Genomic DNA, 17,188 nt, shown 5'->3' with positions numbered 1-17,188 from the left:
CATCCCTAGCGAGCTCCCAGGGCACTCGGGACTGCTCTGACCCCTGCCTTGCCAGAGGGCACTGAACCCTTACTGTGTGGGCTTAGGTTGACTTCACTGAGAAAGATTGCAAGGTCTGCGCCAGAGACGTCAGATCTGAGTCCTGTGGCGGTGGCTGCTAGTTTTGGCCTGAGGAAGGACATTCCACCCAGGACTTGAGCAGCGGGCACCCAGCCCCAATCCCTCCAGTGAGACAGGCCTGCTGCCTTCTGGAGGCCAGCACTGACCCCTTCCCTCCTGCCCTGTCTCTGCTCAGACACCATCTGGCTACACATCCGGTCCCAAGGCCAGTGGACAAACAGGCTGTATGAGTTCTTCAAGGCATCAGACCCGGTAGACTGTGGTCCCAAGAGGCTGTCGAGGAGTTTGACGATGAGAAGGAGTCAGAGGATGCCCCAGGTAGGTGGCCACAGGGAAGGAAGTGTCCACCGCGGAGGCAAACCCGCAGGCACCAAGTTGCCTTCCTGGTCTGTGGGCATCAATTATCGAGCAGCTGTCATGTACACCTGCTGCACAGCAGCACGGAGAGCAGGGCAACTGCGGACTGGAAGGTCCAAGATCCTCCTCCAAGTCTGACCACCCTAGGTCCTCCCCAGTCCAATGTCCTTCATTAGAAGGCGGGGTCGGGGGATGGAAAGAGGGGAAATTGAGATCAGAAAAACCCGCCTCCACGTCTCTGCTCCAACACCTTCTAATGATATGGCTTTGGGTACATTCTTTAACCACTCTGAGCCTCGGTTTGTTTATCTATGAAATGGAGGGGGTTCCCATCCTCGGCTCCCTTTCTCATATGATTCTTTTAAGGACCAATGGAATGAAAGCTTGTAAAGTATTGAGTGAGCTCGAAGCATGGTCCAGGTGCACCATTCATTATCACCATCACCGCCAGCATCAGCATCACCGTCAGCAGCATTGTTATCTTTTGAGCCCTGATGAAACCCACAAAACTGATTAAGTTGCTGGGGCCTGGAGTGAATGCAGGCTCTGGGAGGTTTTGGAGGAATACAGAAAGATCAGAGTACCACCTGATGAAGTACGAGTTGATGGAGGAGGCTGAGGGTGCCTGAACACTTAGTAGGCTGTACCACAGGTTAATATGTGGAAACCCTCCTGAAGGTCAGAGGAAGAGGAGCCCCTGGCCTGTCCCAGGCCTGCCCCAGCTTTCCTTGCCCTGTGGAATTTGAAGTCCAGGGGAGAAAGCTAGGTGGACTCCTGCCAGGCCAGACCAGAGGAACTTTCTAGAATGGTGCCAAGAGCAGAGCTTTGGGAAATGGAGGGGTAGGCAGAAACAAGCAGAGGGTTCTCTCCTATTAATCAGGGGAAACTTTCTGAAGGAGGAGCTGACTTTCAAAACCAGATGAGTCATGGCACACTGTGAGTCGGTGGGTAGATACATTGTGTTTCTTTGGGACCTTAGGCACAGCTGCCAAAGAATACATGGGCACGATCTTTCTGGTGGGCAGTCTGGCCATATGTGTCATATGTTTTACATATGCATCCCCACTGGCCCAGCAATTCCATTTTTAGGGACTTACCCTAAAAAGCTAATTGGACAGCTGCCCAGGAAGTATGATAATCACCTGGTTCATTCATTCATTTAACAAATATTTATTGAGCACAGCACCTACTGTTTTCCAAGTATCGTTCTGGATGCTGGAGATGTGTCAATAAACAGAATAGACATAGTCACTGCCTACCTTCTGGAAGGGGAGATAGACAATAAACAAATAAAATGCGTACTGTGTCAAGTGGTAATCAATGCTATGAAGAAAAAAACAAATCAGGGTAAAGAGATAGCGAGGGGAAAGGCACTACTTTATATATGGTGGTTGTTAACAATAATGAGAAATGAGGATAATCAAAATGCCCAACAATATGGAAGTAATTAGATCATGACTGACCGCTCTTATAATGGAACAGTAAGTCGCCCAAAAAAGATGCTGTAAGTGTGTATGCACGCGCGTGGGAAGCTAGTATGCAGCTGTAGTAAGTGGGAAGCCAGGCTAAGGAGTGATGGGCTCCATTTGTGTGAAAGAATGTGTGTGTGTGCACGCGCACAAGTCTGGAAGGACACAGAGAAAATGTCTAGAGGAGTTATGTTGTCTGATTCAGGGTACTTTTCCACTGTATTCTTTAAAGTTCTGTAAAAGCTGAATCTTTAAAAACTAACATGTATGATTTTGTGATTTAAATAATACAGCAGTTTTTGTTTGAAACCAAACAGGGTTTGCAGCCCCAGCCCATCCAGTCTGGGGCCTTGGCACAGGGAGCCATGGCCTCCCACAAGGATGTCACTGTGGAGCTGATGTCCTACCTGCCCAAGGGAACTCCCAGGCAGGGCCACCAAGGCCTGGGGTGCATGGGGACAGAGGACAGGACTCAGGCACAGCAGGAAGCCGCGGCCGAGCCCCGGGGCCTGGTAAGGCTGCGGAGGTTGGGGCTGGAGGCTGGAGAGCCGGTGGTTTGTCTCCCCATGGATGGCGGGTCCTTGGGGCTTGGCAGGGAGGCCCTTTGTGGCGGGCTGCATTCAGGAAGCCCCACACATTAAGGGCGTTTCTGCGCCAGTCATCTGCGTCCCGCCTGCATAACTTCTGCAGTATTCACTTCCGAACTGTACTTGAAGCTTAAATGTATTTTAAAAGGACTCTTTAGGTTGCTATCTTTAATGTAAAACAGAACCTTATGCCATAAACAGAAGATAGCACTAAAAGTGGAAACAATGAAAACCAGCGTTATTAAATTCTTGCCAGATGTTTCCGCCTGCTGGGGCTCTGCGCCTGAGCTGTACTCCCTGCTCTCTCTCTCTCTCTCTGCCATGCTCTCGCTCTTTCTCTTTCTCTGTCATGCTTTCTCAATCTCTTTCTGTCTCACTTTGTTAAAAGGGAGAAAAAAAGGAGGAATTGTTAACTGTTAGAGAGATGTTAAAGATATATTAACTGTGATGTAAGGCTTTCTCCTTGCAATCCGAAAGATTAAATAAAGTCAGAAGGGGAGTGGCTCTCTCACAGGGTACCTCCTAGAATCACCGTAATGAGTCCCAGCCCACGTCGTGGGGACACAGCATTCAGTGGCCCCCAGACATGAAGCAATGTGGTATCATGTGACGAGCACTGGATGGGCAGCAGGAGACCCAGGCTCCACCCCGAGCTCTGTGGAAACTTGGGCGAGTTTCCACACTCAGACTCGCCTCCTCTTCTGTGAAATGGGGGATTGGCCCAGATGACTGTGATGGTCACTCCTAACTCTGTCTTCTGGCCCCAGGGAGGGAACTGTCACAGGGCCCTGACCTGTTGGAGCTGAGGCGGGGGGTCTGCTTCCTTCACCTCCCACAATTTGACCTCAACAAATCTGGTCTGACTGTCTGCCGTGTGCTCAGGCCTGCAGGAGTTGGGCAGAGCAGACAGGTGAGGCCTGCTCCCTGTCTTCAGGCAGCTCCCCATCAGCAAGTCCAGAGCAGGGTTCCAAGGACAGGGTAGAGCCAGGAGCCAGGCCAGCCGCTGGCTTTTTTGCCTGGTGCAGCTGGGCAAAGCTTTGAGGAAGAGCAGCCACTTCAGATGAGCCGGACAGCAAAGGATACACAGGAGTTTGCCAGCTGGGGAAGAGGAAAGGTGCTCTAGGCAGAGGGAAAAGGATGCCCGGGCCAGGGGATGTCTAGAGACATGATAGTTATTGAGCGTGGCTGGAGATGGAGCTGAACATGCAGCTGGTGGTACATGTTCTCCAGTCACACCCTGAAGCTGATTTGTGGCCACAAGAGCCGATTGTTAAATTCTCAGGAATTTTGAGAGTCAGTGATTATACACAGTCATTGATGGGAGCCATGATGTCAGGATTTGCACCACAGAAATCGACGGACACTAACAATCAGGATTTTGTTGTGGTTTCTTTTTCCGAAGAGTCTGTTTACCAGCACACCACTGTGTTCTCCGTCAGAAGGGCTCCATGCTCCCTGGAATGATTTGGGCATAAAAGGCAATTCCCCTGTTGTAAATGTGCTTGGGCTGGCAAGGGCTAGGAAGTCTCTGAGAAGTTACTGCCATGTCCACTCCCAGAGACCCGCAGCTCTCTGCTCTACTCCCCGCAGGTCTCTGAAATGTCCTCTGAGAACCACCAATTCTGTAACATCAAGGTAAGAGGCTCCAGGAGGTGGATGTGACCAGGAAGCCCTGCCCCAACAGAGGAAATGAAGCCTCTGCCTGTGGGGGGGCTTTCTGTGGCTCTCGGTAGGTACCCAGGTTCCTCAAGTCCCCACGGCCTGACTTCCAGGTATCCAGAACCAAACCGCTCCCCTCGCAGGTGCACACAAGGCCTGCTGGTTGGGCCCTGCCCTCACCAGCTCTGCATTCTAACATCTAGGGCTCTCCCAGACTGGTGCTCATAAAAGAGCACTGGAGTGGGAGCCACTTAGACTGGGTTCCAGCCCAGGAGATGACTTGCTGCTATAAAAGGTGTCCTGAAGCCTCGGGGTCCAGCTCTCCTCGCCCCCCACTCAGCCCTCTCTTTCCTCTAACCTGCTTCTGTGCACAGTGCTACATCGATGGCCCCTACGGAACCTCCACCCGCAGGATCTTTGCCTCGGAGCATGCTGTGCTCATCGGGGCGGGCATCGGCATCACGCCCTTCGCTTCCATCCTGCAGAGCATCATACACAGGTGGGTAGACAGGCTGCGGCTGCTGCCTGCATCCTGGGCAGAGTCCTGAGAGATGCCTTCCCCTTTCTCCCTCCCTTCTCTCCTTTCACCTCTCCCTCTCCCCTTTTCTCTCTCCTCCTCCTCCTCCCTCTCTTTTTCAGGTCTCATCCCTCCCCTTTCAAGGCAGGCCCTGCCACCCCACCTCCCTCCCTGTCCCCTGCCATGTCCTCTGGGGTCCCAAGAAGTCTCACACTGGCCCCAACTTCAAAACCCCTCCTCCCACTTCCCCTCAGGCATCAGAAGAGAAAGCACATTTGCCCCCGCTGCCAGCACTCCTGGATGGACGGTGTCCAGGACGAGGACATGAAGCTCCACAAGGTGAGCACGGCTCCTGCAGGCAGGCCTGGGACCCAACCCGCCACACACACTTCCGGGAACAGGAAGGGCCTCCTGTGCAGAGGCAGAGGAGGGGCAGATGACCTCTCCCGGGCTTGGATCTGCTGGTCCCTACCTGCCCCCAATGCCCTGTTTTCTCCTGGTGCCACCTAAGTGTCCAGGGCTCCCCCATCTCCTCTGAGAGACATTCTCACCCTAAAGGTGGGTGTCGCATTAGAGACCTGGGAGCCTGAAAGTCAGGCAGTGGTGGATTCAGTTACAGCCATGATGCTTACTAGCCATGACCTGGCGGTGGTTTTAAAAATGAAAACATATTTGCCTTTTGAAAATTCATTATTCTGTATAAGCCTCTTAAAAGAGTTTCTAAAAAAAATAAGTAATGTTTTTCTGCCTGTCCTAAGCATATTTCAGAACACTGCTTGCTGTGAACAATGATTGTTAGAGAAAATCCTGGCCCGCAGTCAGGAACCTGGGTTCTGGTCCCATGGGTTCTGCTCTGTGACCTAGGCAAGGCTCCTTACCTCTGACTCCTCAGTTAAGTGGGGATGGTAATAATGTGTGCCCTGCTGACACCAGCTGGTCATAGGGGCGCTGGGAATGGCAGATGTGAGCCTGCTGTGATGAGGGAAGCCCTGCCTCTGAACCGAAGGGCCCCTCTCGCTAGGTGGACTTCATCTGGATCAACCGAGACCAGCGGTCTTTCGAGTGGTTTGTGAGCCTGCTGACCAACCTGGAGATGGAGCAGGCTGCGGAGACTCAAGAGGGTAGGAGAGAGACGGGCCTGGAGAGGGCGGGAGCTGGGCAGGGGCTTCAGGTTCTGGGTCTTTTAAAGAAGTGTTTAGGTTATTCCATTTCTATCAAAAATGGCGGAGGCGGGGGTGTTGGTTTTTTCCCCACTAAAATGGGACATTTTGTAAAACAAAAAATAGAGGAGAAAAAAATCATTCACAATCTTATTCAGTTATCCAGACTATTCTAGGCGTTTTAAAGGATTTCCTTCCTTCTGGTATTTTTTCTTATTCACATTTTGTAAAAATGTATATCTTCTTTTTTTCTGATTTCTCTTTTTTATGACATTTCTTTTCATTCGGAATGAGCATTTATTAAAAATTTAGATTCCCACGTCTCATCCCAAACTTTCCAAATCAGATTCCCCGGAGTGGGGCCACGAACATACATTTTAATATGCTTCTCAGGTGATTCTTATTCATACTTTTTTTTTTCAGTTTTTTTGAGGGATATTTAAACAATAAAATTCACCAACTTAAGTGTACAATAAATGCAGTGACATTTTGACAAATGTTTATGGTTGTGTAACCATCAGCACAATCATAACACGAAACATTTCTGTCCCCCCCAAAGTTCCCTGGTGCCCCTCTGCATTGACACCGTCCCCCCACTTGTAGCCCCCAGCAACCACTGGTCCGCTTTCTATCACTGTAGTTTTGCCTTTTCTAGAATTTCATATAAATGGGATCATATAATATGTTGTCTTTTCTGTCTAACTTCCTTCACCTAACATAACCTCTTTGAGATTTAGCCCAGCTGTTGCATGTATCAATAAATAGCTAATTCCTTTTTATTGCTGGGTGGTGTTCTGTTTATGGATATACCACAATCTGTTTTTCCATTCACTCGTTGATGGATATTAGAGTTATTTCCACTTTTTGGCTATTTTGAATAAAGCTGCTATGAACATGTGCATACAAATCTTTGTGTGGACATATGTTTCTGTCTCTTAGGTGAATAATTAGGAATGGGGTTGCTGGTAGTATGGTATGTGTTAGGTTTCATTTCATAGGAAACAGCCAAACTGTTTTTCCAAAGTAACCATATGATTTTGTATTTTCATCAGCAATGTATAAGCGTTCCAATTGCTCCCAAACCTGGCCAACATTTGATGTTGGTAATCTTTTTACTTTTAGCCATTCTAGAGGATGTATAGTCAGATCTCAGTGTGCTCTGAATTTGCATTTCCCCAAGGATGAATGATGTTGAGCGTATTTCCATGTTCTGTTTTGCTGTTGTACCATCTTCTTTGTAAAATGTCAGTTCAAATATTTTCCCCACTCTTTAAATGCAGATATTTGTCTTCTTTTTTCACTAAGTTATAGGACTTCTTTATATATTCTAGAAACAGGTCCACTATCAAGTGTATATTTTCCAACGTCATTCTCCCAGTCTGTGGTTTATCTTTTCATTTTCTAAAAAACTATCTTTTGAAGGAAAAAATTTTGAAATTTTAATGATGTCCATTTTATCAGATTTTTTTCTTTTATTCTTCATCCTTTCTGTGTCCTATCTAAAATCTTTGCCTTACCCAAAGTCATAAGTTATTTTCTTCTATGTTTTCTAGAAGTTTTGTAGTTTTAACTTTTCATTTTGATCAGTCTCGTGAGTTCAACAAGGTCCAGAATGTAAGGTCAATATGCAAAAATCAATTGTATTTCTATTTACTAACAACAAATAATTAGTAATTGGAAATTTTAAAATAAAATTTTAAAAACATGAAATATTTAGAGATAAATTTCGCAAAATACGGGAAAGATCTGTACACTGAAAACTACAAAGCATTTCTGAGAAATGGTTTTCTTTATGTTTCTTGTATTAGAATTCATTGAACTTCTTGGATATATGGCCTTATAGTTTTCATCAAATTTGGATAAATCTCAGCCATTCTTTCCTTATATATTTTTTCTGTCTCTCTTCCCCCTTCCTGTCACTTCAATTACATAGATGTTAGACTGATATCTCGCAGGTCACTGAGACTCCATTCTTTTTTTCTCCCTCTCTCTCAATCTGTGCCTCATTTTGGATAGTTTCTATTGCCGTTTTCAAGTTCACTGATCTTTTCTTCTGCAACACCTTATCTATGATTCCTATCCTAATCAAAATCCCAGCAGATTTTTAAAAATAGATATTGAGAAGCTGATTCTAAAATTTATATGGAAAACCAAGGAGCCTAGGATAGCTGTTAATCTTATCCACTGTATTTTTCATTCTGTGATTCTATTTTTCCTTTCTAGAAGTTTCATTTGGGTCTCTTTTATGTCTTGCATTTCTCTCCTTTCCATATCTGCTTTGCTTTGTTTTTATATTCTCAAGCACATTTGTGGTAACATGTTTGTCTGAGTTCATCCTCTCTGTCGTTTCTGGGTCTGTTTCTGATTACTGGTCTTCTCGTTATGAACCATATGCTCCAGTTCCTTTGCACGGCTGATAACTTTTTGTCGGGTGCAGGCATCGTGATTGCATCTTGTGTTCTGGACTTTGTGGAATTTCTTTCAATAGCACTTCCCTTTGTTCTAGTGCACAGTTACGTTGTTTAGGATAACTTGGATCCTTTCGAGATTCTTCTTTTCAAGACTCCTTGCAAGTTAAGTTTGGCTAAGGAGAGTCCAGAGCAGCCTTTATTGTGGGGCTAGTTTGGCCCCAGTGCCAAGGCGCTACACCTGTGAGGGCTCGCCCACTGCCCTGTACGTGACAAGGTCTCCGCACTCTTGCTGGTGGAGACACAAACTGTTCCCAGCTCGGCTTGAGCTCCAGGTACTGTGCAGCCTAGTGTTTTCTGGTAATTCCTGTCACACACGTACAACTAACACTCAGCCAAAGGCTTGTGGAAACTTTATGCAGATTTCCAGAGCTGGAGAGCTTGTTTCCTCCCTCCCGTCAAAGTTCCCTCCCTCCCTCTCGTCTTCACTCTCTCCTCTCCTTCTCCTTTCCTCTCTCTCATCTCCCTGCCCTCTCCCCTTTCTCTGCAGTCCCCGCTTCCAGCACTGTGCCTGGCATGTTCTGCTGTCTTGGCCTCCCTGAGCTCTAGTTTCTGTCTCCTTAACTCCATGAGACCAGCGTCAGGCAGTAAGCTGGGGCAACTGTAGGGCTCATTCCATTTGTCCCTCTCTCAGCAATGACAGTGCTGCGCTGCCTGTTAACCAATGTCTGGAAACCATTGTTTTGCGTATTTTGTCCATTTTTCTAGTCATTTAAGGTGAGAAAGTAAATATGGTTCTTTTTACTCCAACATAATTTTTTTTTTTTTTTAGAATTCTTTTTGGTGAGGAAGATTGGCCCTGAGCTAAATCTGTTGCCAATCTTCCTTTATTTTTTTCTTCCCAAAGCCCCAGTACCTAGTTGTATATCCTAGTTGTAGGTCATTCTAGTTCTTCTATGTGGGATGCTGTCACAGCATGGCTTGACGAGTGGTTTGTAGGTCTATGTCTGGGATCCAAACTGGCAAACCCTGGGCCACCAAAGCAGAGCATGCAAACCTAACCACTTGGCCACGGGGCTGGCCCCCCAACATAAACTTTTAGCGTATGTAATCTGTTGGTAGAGACGAACATCTTTATAAACATATATGTTTCTTGAGGACAGATGCTCAATATTTTTCCTAACGAGGTGGCAGTCAACAAGTTTAGAGAATGTCTAAGGTAAAGGTGTACAGGTCCTTAGCACCTGTACAGAGTCTTTGCCCTTTGGGCCCTTCTTTTAAACTTTCACTGGAAATGAGTGTGTTGAATGTCCTCCTCCAGCCCCTGCCGTCTCCCTTTCCTCACGTCCCAAGTGTTGCATCCTGCATTTTTCACTGAGCCAGTGCTTACTACGTATGATAGCATCTTTCTGTGGGTCACATCATAGTCGTCGTGGGACACCTTTGTGGAATAACCATCATGTGTCGCTTAATGACAGGATGCTTTCTGAGAAATGCCTCGTTAGGTGATTTGACCATTGTGTGAACATCACAGAGTGTCCTTACACAAACCTAGATGGTGCAGCCCACTACACACCTAGGCTATGTGGTACTAATCTCATGGGACCACTGTCATTTTTGCGGTCCATCATTGACTGAAACATCTTCATGTGGCACATGACTGTTCTGAAGTTTTATTACTGTATTTTAAAGTTAATCTGTTGAAATAATTATCTTGTTTTGTTATATTCTACTTATGGAATATCGTACACAAGGAGGAATACTTTTTGATGTGTTCTAACTTAAAGAGAATTGGTGTGGTTTTTTATACTGGTGGAGTTCATCGGAACTAGATCTTATTTGGCTGTTTAATTATCATAAAGTTTCCATGAGTAAATTCAAATTCATATGATAAACATAGCTTATAAGTTCAAGTAATCAAACACAGTTTTCTACAAGAAACATTCAAACAGACGTAGTTTACTGTAACAAACATTCAAAGCCTTAAATCACAAGTCAGCAGTCTCTGGAAGAGAACTACGAAACCTTAGAATGTGCCATAAAGTTCCTTGCCCTTTCTTGTAAATAACAATTCCAGCAAATATTCATATAGCCTTGACTTTGTTCTAAATGCTCTTACGTATATTAATTCCCTAGAAACTTGATTTTATGACGACAAGCGAGGGGAAAAGTTTAAATTTTCTAGTTACTGGTATGTAAATATTTGCTGTTTGTTTTTTCTTAATCTGTGTCAACAGAGGGTAACAGCTAACCCAGTGCTTTGTGTTCTCAAAGCCACTTGAGTCAACAACTTTATTACCCAGATGTCTTCCAAGGTTTCTCATTAATCGCAGTGAAATTTGAGGTCTCTGCTTTCGACTTGAATTGTATTCTGAGGTTTGAGTTAAAGAATTTGTGGTTTATAATTTTTAATTCTTATAGCTTACGCTTCAATTGCTCTGTTTGAGTTTGAACCTTTATCCCATAATAGCTATAGGACTTTGGCCACGTTACTTAACTGCCTTGCTTCAGTTTCCTCATCTGAAAAATAAGGATATGACTAGTACCTGCCTCAGAGGACTGTCATGAGGATTAAATGAGATATCACCTGTAAGCGCTTAGAAAAGGGACTGCAGCTTGATAACTGCCCAGTAAATTTAGCAATGGTAGAAGTGGTACTTAATGGCTTCGTAATGAATGATACAGTTGTTGGTTTGCCGTGCATTATTTACCCAAGCTCCTCCTCCTGGACATTTTGTTTATTCCTAATTCTCCACTATCATAAATAAAGCTGCAATTGATATGTATGTACACATAGTTTTTTCCTTCCTTTGGATGATTTCCTTAAGAGAGTATCCCAGAAATGGGATGACTATCTCAAACACAACTGTTTGGAGAGAGTGAAAACCATGTCAGGTCGCCCTCCTCAGCTCCTTCTTTCCCTGCCACCACGGTGTCTCCTCCTCTCTTCTCTTACCCCTCCCTGGGGTATGGCAATGCCAAGGGAGGAGGAGGTAGGGTCGGGGCATTCTCAGGTGGGCACCCCTTATAGTGCATCTGCCTCCCTCCCACACCACCCAGCACTATCTAGGTGGTACGTGGTCTCGCTCCTAGGGCCATTTGCATTTTAACAGTGGCTGAGACCCTAAGCCAAAGGAAAAGTGAGCTAATGGTGGCATACGAAACAATAAAGAGCAAGTTGGGATGGCATAAATCATTTAGTCTAGGGAGAGGAGAAGGATGAAGTGATCATCAGCTCATGAATCCGACCATTTCTGGCGTGGACCCATGCACAGGTCCAAGGCAGCACTCGCCAGTCTTTCCCCATCATGGCGCACATGGAAAGTGATAAAATTTGTGTGCCTCATCTGGGAAAACAGAGGACGCTGCCTGAGCACAGAGGTGCCCACCTGGGAGTCCCAATTGCCGTGAGATTTGAAGGGATCAACATCTCAGCAAGCCTGTCCCATGGCAGGCACAGAACTGTGGATGCTGGGGCCTAATGGGTCTCAGAGACGCCAGTCTCTGCCCTGCCCCTTCAGTCATCTGTTTCCCCTCCCTGAAACACTGTCTCCATCCAGTCCTGCCCTGCTCCAATACCCTCTCCCTCTACCTGCCCCCATTCAAGGGTCCTCTGCTGGGCATTCAAGACCCTTCACAGCCTGGCCTCACCATGTGTGCAGTCCCATCTGCTGTTGCTCCCATTCAAGGGTCCTCTGCTCCAGCTGGGCCGTCACATCATGCCCCACAAACGCTGTTCGTTCCAGCCTCTCGCCTTGGCTCATGCTATTCCCCCTTCTTAGGATGCCTTCCTTTCACCTCCCTTTGAATCTTGTCCCTCTTCCAAGACCACTCCCTGATGTCAGCAGCATTTGCCATCTGATCCACTCACTCAATGCTTGACCTTTTGGTCTAAGTTACCTTTTCATGTGTGCATGGCTTGTGTCCCCAACCAGACTGAGTAGACACTGAGAGGCATGGCAGGGCATGGGCTTTGGAGCCCAAGGACTGCCATGCTGCCCTGGGATTCATTTCCCCTTCTAGAAATATAACTCCTGGGGTGGCTGTGAGGCTCACATTAGGCAACAGATATAAAATAACGCGTGTATGCCGTGCATGGAGAAGACCCAGCCCAAGCAGGGGGCTGTCTTTCCTCTCTATGGCCCTGGTCAGAGGGAGGTCCTGGGTGGACACGGTTTACTAAGGATGTGAGTTCCAAGCACTCTTGGTCTCCCTGCAAGCCCCAGGACGAGGTGGCTGGTGTCCTGCCCCCTCCCCATCATAGGTGCTGGCCCCTCAGTGCTGCCCTCCCCTCTCACCACGTAGACCGCTTCTTGGAGCTGCATATGTACATGACCTCTGCGCTGGGCAAGAATGACATGAAGGCCATTGGCCTGCAGATGGCCCTCGACCTCCTGGCCAAAAAGGAGAAGAAGGATTCCATCACAGGCCTCCAGACACGCACCCAGCCTGGGCGGCCTGACTGGAGCAAGGTAAAGGCCAGCGGGAGCCCCTAGCCTGCAGGGACCCGTGGGGCTGAGAGCCTGAGGCAGCGGCTCGGGAGATTAGGGCCAAGCAGCTCGGGGCAAAGCATGAGGCCAGCATCCAGAGTCCAGCCAGGATCTCAGGGCTGGAATGGGAGGCGGGGTGCCTACCTCCCGGCTCCATCACTAGCTCACTTTGTTCCATCATTAGCTTCCGTTTCCCCATCTATCAGAGAGGAAGTTAGCCTATATGACCTCCCAGGCCTCTCCCAGCCCTGACTTCCAGTGAGCCAGAGTCAGAAGGCCCGAGTGGAGAGGGGGAAACATCCAATCTTATCCCTTCTTGATACAAATGAGGAAACTGAGTCCCGGAGACACAAAATAGTTCCAGCCTTTCTATTTTATTATTATGTTATCGTCCCTGAGCCCTTCCATTCGGGGTGTAGTGTGTGCACGAAGTGACCAGAAGGTGCCGCTTTCTGAACCGCTGTAGAGAATCCAGGCCTGGAGAGCAGCGGGGGAGCACGATGCCAGCCGTGCTTGGGCACCAAGGGGGACTCTCCACAAAGGCAATTCTCAAGCAGACTTTGGGATGGAAAAGGGTCCTCACTGGGGGGAAATAGCCTGACTTCAGGAAAGAGACGTTTCAATGGAGGCACGTGGCCAGCCAGAGGTTTGGGCAGTGGGGTTCAGCATTCCGGTTGGGCTGTCATTGCCTCCTCGTGTGCGTCTGCCCCACAGATGCAGCTCCTTGAGCAGAGGTCCTGGGTCGTATTTCTTTCTGGCCCAGTCCCTCCCCGGGGTCTGGGTCAGCTTATAGGTTGAGCAAATGGCTGCTAAATGAATGGCTGCATGTTGGCCTCTCTGTTCTGAAGCCAAGCACTTGTCTTGGAGTTCCTCATGGGGATGGACAGCCATTGCAGCCGACCCGTTGTGTTGTCAGCTCCGGGGGTTGGGGGTGTCACTGGGTGGGTCAGCAGCCCACCTCTCCTCCCTCTGCTCTCTCCCAATCCCATGACTCCAGGTGTTCCAGAAAGTGGCTGCCGAGAAGAAGGGCAAGGTGCAGGTCTTCTTCTGTGGCTCCCCGGCTCTGGCCAAGGTGCTCAAGGGCCACTGTGAGCAGTTCAGCTTCAGATTCTTCCAAGAGAACTTCTAGCCGCACCCCGCCAAGCTCTGCCCAAGCCCACATTGCAGGCCAGCTCAGTCGCATTGCTTCCAGTGCCCCACAGGGACCAGCCTCAGAAGACCAGCTGATCCTGCTCCACGCGGAACAGGAGGTCCCGGGGCCAGATGGACTTTCTCCAGAAGCTAAGGAAGAGAGCCGTGCCTTGCGCAGCGCTCCTTTGCGTTCTGGGATTGCTGTGGAACTGATCAGGCTGGTGCCGGTTGTTTCCAGGGCAACCACTCCTCCAAAAGTCCTCGGAGGGAACCTTCCCCCTACAACGGCGGTCACAGACCTGCCTATTCATTCCAGTCATTCGGGAACTGCCCCCCACCAACATTTTATTATGAAAATTTTCAAACATACAGAGAGGTAAAAGGATTGTACAGTGAACAGTGTTACCCACTTTCTAGATTCCTCAGTTAACATTTTGCTATATTTGCTTTATTGAGTATAATCCATCTATCCCTTCCTCCATCCATTCATCAATGTGTCTTATTTTTCTGATGCATTTCAAAGCACACTTTGCCACTCAGAGGAGCTTTCTTGAAATGCAGATTCCTGGGTCCTGCTCCCAGAAATTCTGATGCTGAAGATCTGGGGACGAGACCTGGAATGTGTATTTTATCCAAAACCCATTCCCATAGGGAGAGAGAAGCAGCATATTTTCCCACTTCTCTCTATGGCATTGTCTTCCTATCTATTTGTCTGTGTCCCTTTCCTTTCTCTCTCTCTCTACGTCTCTCTCTCTGTACCTCTCCCCTGTATGTGTCCCTCAGTGTCCTTCCATTGCTCTGCATGTCGGTTTCTCCCTTCTCTCCGTGTGCTGAGTCATTGGAGAAATAGGACGGAGGCAGCGTTGGTGTGTGTATTTCTCTGTAGGGGTCACAGAAAGGCCAAGTTCCTGGAAATCAAGCAGGTTGCTACCCGAAGCTCAGCTCAGCCACACCCCAGCGGGGTGGCCCTGGCACCCTCTCCGAGTCTGTTTCTTCATCTGAAAAATGGAACTGATGACATCCCCTGGTCACGGTTCTTACAAGAGTGAAATGAGACATGAGTAAAATGAGCTTCAGATTCTTCCAAGAGAACTTCTAGCCCCGCCCATCTCAGCTTGGTCCAAACCCACACTTCAGGCCAGGACGTTCATCTTCCATCCCTGTGCAGCTCTTTATGGCTCCAGACGTTTGTGTCCCTGCATCTTCTCTCTGCGTTGCAGCTCCCTCTACCTCTGTGTCCCAGCCTCTGTTTGCATCTGTCACTGTCTGGGCAGGAGTGGATGGCAGAGCCAGCAAGTGCAAAAGCTGAAGAGCTCCTTGAAGGAGGAGACCCTTTGGGGAGGAGAGATGCTGGGGTGAGGGTAGGGCTGGGAGGGCTGGCCTCACCCCCTCAGATCTGAGCTAGGCATTTTCCATCTGCCCGTCACCACGAGCCCATGACCCCCACAGTTCCTGGGCATCCTCCGCCTTGCAGCCAGTCTTGCTAGGTTCTTTCTCTTCTGTGACAGTCTAAACACTCCTCCCCAAAGCTGCCTTCAGGGGGTTGGAATCAGGCACTTCCCAGTGGGACCGTAGTTTGTACCTTTCTTTTCCATGGGTTGGAAGTCCGTGGGGGAGAACAGGCAAGGAAGCTGGGTGAGAGCTGTGATGATGACACCACTTATAAAGAGCTGGGCAGCTAAGGGGGGAGCTGGGATGCAGCAGATGAGGAGGCATGTGCACAGGATGAGCAGAGAGGACGATGGGAGAGTCCTGCAGGTGACAATGGAGCAAAGTTGGGTTCAAAAGTTCTCTTCAAAAAGAAGCAGTGAGAAAACAGAGTGGTGGATGGAGTTGAGGTGCACCTTGGGGAAGAGGGCAAAACACATCCTGGGGACTGGGACGGACAAACGATGGGACACAGGACATCTTATTCAAGATGTGGGAAGAGCAGGAGGAGAATACAAGAGGAAGAGGGGGACCCAGCTGTCAGCCCTGCTACGAAAGAGGTGACCACATTCCGTGGGGTGGGTAGACAGGAGGAGCTAGGCATCCCCGAGCCTCTGCTGGCACTGGGAGCCTGCGTGTCCGGGAGGTCTTGTGTTGGGGGGCCTTCCGCTCGTGATCGTGGTTAATTTCCAACGAGCCTGGGGCAGGCGCACAGCTCACATGGAGAAACTCAGACGTAGAGACGTTGAGTTCCCAGCCTGAGGGTCATACAGTGTTGGAACCCATTTCCTGCTGTTGAGTCTGCATTTTCCCCTCTTCGTGAGACTTGGGAAAGCCTAGAATAAAGCCTGTTACTACCTGGAGTGCAGCAGTAAGCTAAGTGGGTGTCCCAACAGGGCTGGCAGAGCAGAATCTGCTTAGCAAAGGACTTCACACACACACGCACACACACACACACACGCATGCACACAGAGTTTACATTCTGTCCAATCTCTGTCCACACTGCCCTAAAATACTAGAGCCCTGGTCCACAGTCCTCTGCTCTCTCATAACGCATTTCTACCAGTCTCCCACTCCCATGTGCAAATAGCGCACTGTTCATTTAGAGTTTTATATTACATGGGGGAGGAGAAGTGGAAGAACTTCAGCACAGATTCTAAGATCCATCAAGGGCCCACATGTTTGACTTGGGACCACGTGGGTCCTCAGGCTTTCTCTCCAGACGTATTCCAGTTATTGCCCACTGGGGGGCGCTAAAGAATCAGGGATCTCGGTGGGTTTGTCTGCTGGGACAGAGCCTGGTTCCCGAGCCGCAGGGAGTCAGTCCTGCCAGAGAGGACCATGCCCCACGCCGAAGCTCCAGGTCCAAGGCAACACCTCCAGGCCCAGTCTGGGGCAGGACTGTGAAGTTGAAGGAGTTCATTTTCAAGATCAGAGTTTCTCTAGCTGCCGGCACCTCGCCCTAACACACAAATGCACTCACAACCCCGATACCCCCTTACACAGGCACATACACACACACGCACGTACCACATCCCTTCCTTCCCCGTACCCAGTGGCCAGCTTCTGGGCTTCCCTCTTGTGCATCTGCAAGGTCAGAACAGGCCAGGCTCTGGGAGAGTTTGTGGGTCCAGGCTCGGCCACCTCATATCATCATAGGTGGTGGGATCAAAGATATGGGTGTACAGATCACTCAGTGTGTTCATCTGGATGTTTCCCAGATGTGCAGGTGGGGTTATCCTGCCGTCAACAAGAAACAAACGCCTCCGTATGGCTGGCTGACTTTTCTTTCACCCAGATGTTAGCAATGCTGTAGACACATCTGGGCTCAAGATGGCTGAGACCGCCACACACAAAGAGAA

General features: G+C 48.7%; 1 protein-coding gene across 2 annotated transcripts in view; it reads left to right on the top strand.

Moving 5' to 3' along the window:
* The window catches only part of NOX5 (NADPH oxidase 5), a 35,663-nt gene extending 21,368 nt beyond the window's left edge, over window positions 1-14,295 (top strand). For both annotated transcript variants that reach the window (XM_014848195.3, XM_070499156.1), the window contains 8 exons: window positions 296-438; window positions 2,264-2,458; window positions 4,124-4,168; window positions 4,567-4,691; window positions 4,964-5,048; window positions 5,731-5,830; window positions 12,583-12,749; window positions 13,765-14,295. In XM_014848195.3, coding sequence (XP_014703681.3) covers window positions 296-438; window positions 2,264-2,458; window positions 4,124-4,168; window positions 4,567-4,691; window positions 4,964-5,048; window positions 5,731-5,830; window positions 12,583-12,749; window positions 13,765-13,896 — 992 coding nt within the window. In that variant the 3' untranslated portion in view covers window positions 13,897-14,295. The remainder of the gene's footprint in view (window positions 1-295; window positions 439-2,263; window positions 2,459-4,123; window positions 4,169-4,566; window positions 4,692-4,963; window positions 5,049-5,730; window positions 5,831-12,582; window positions 12,750-13,764) is intronic.
* The last annotated feature ends 2,893 nt before the right edge of the window (window positions 14,296-17,188 follow it).

The sequence above is a fragment of the Equus asinus genome, chromosome 2, assembly GCF_041296235.1.
Source record: "Equus asinus isolate D_3611 breed Donkey chromosome 2, EquAss-T2T_v2, whole genome shotgun sequence".
Taxonomy (NCBI): Eukaryota; Metazoa; Chordata; class Mammalia; order Perissodactyla; family Equidae; genus Equus; species Equus asinus.
The sequence above is the reverse complement of the archived record's forward strand: the minus strand, read 5'-3'. Positions and strand labels throughout refer to the sequence as shown.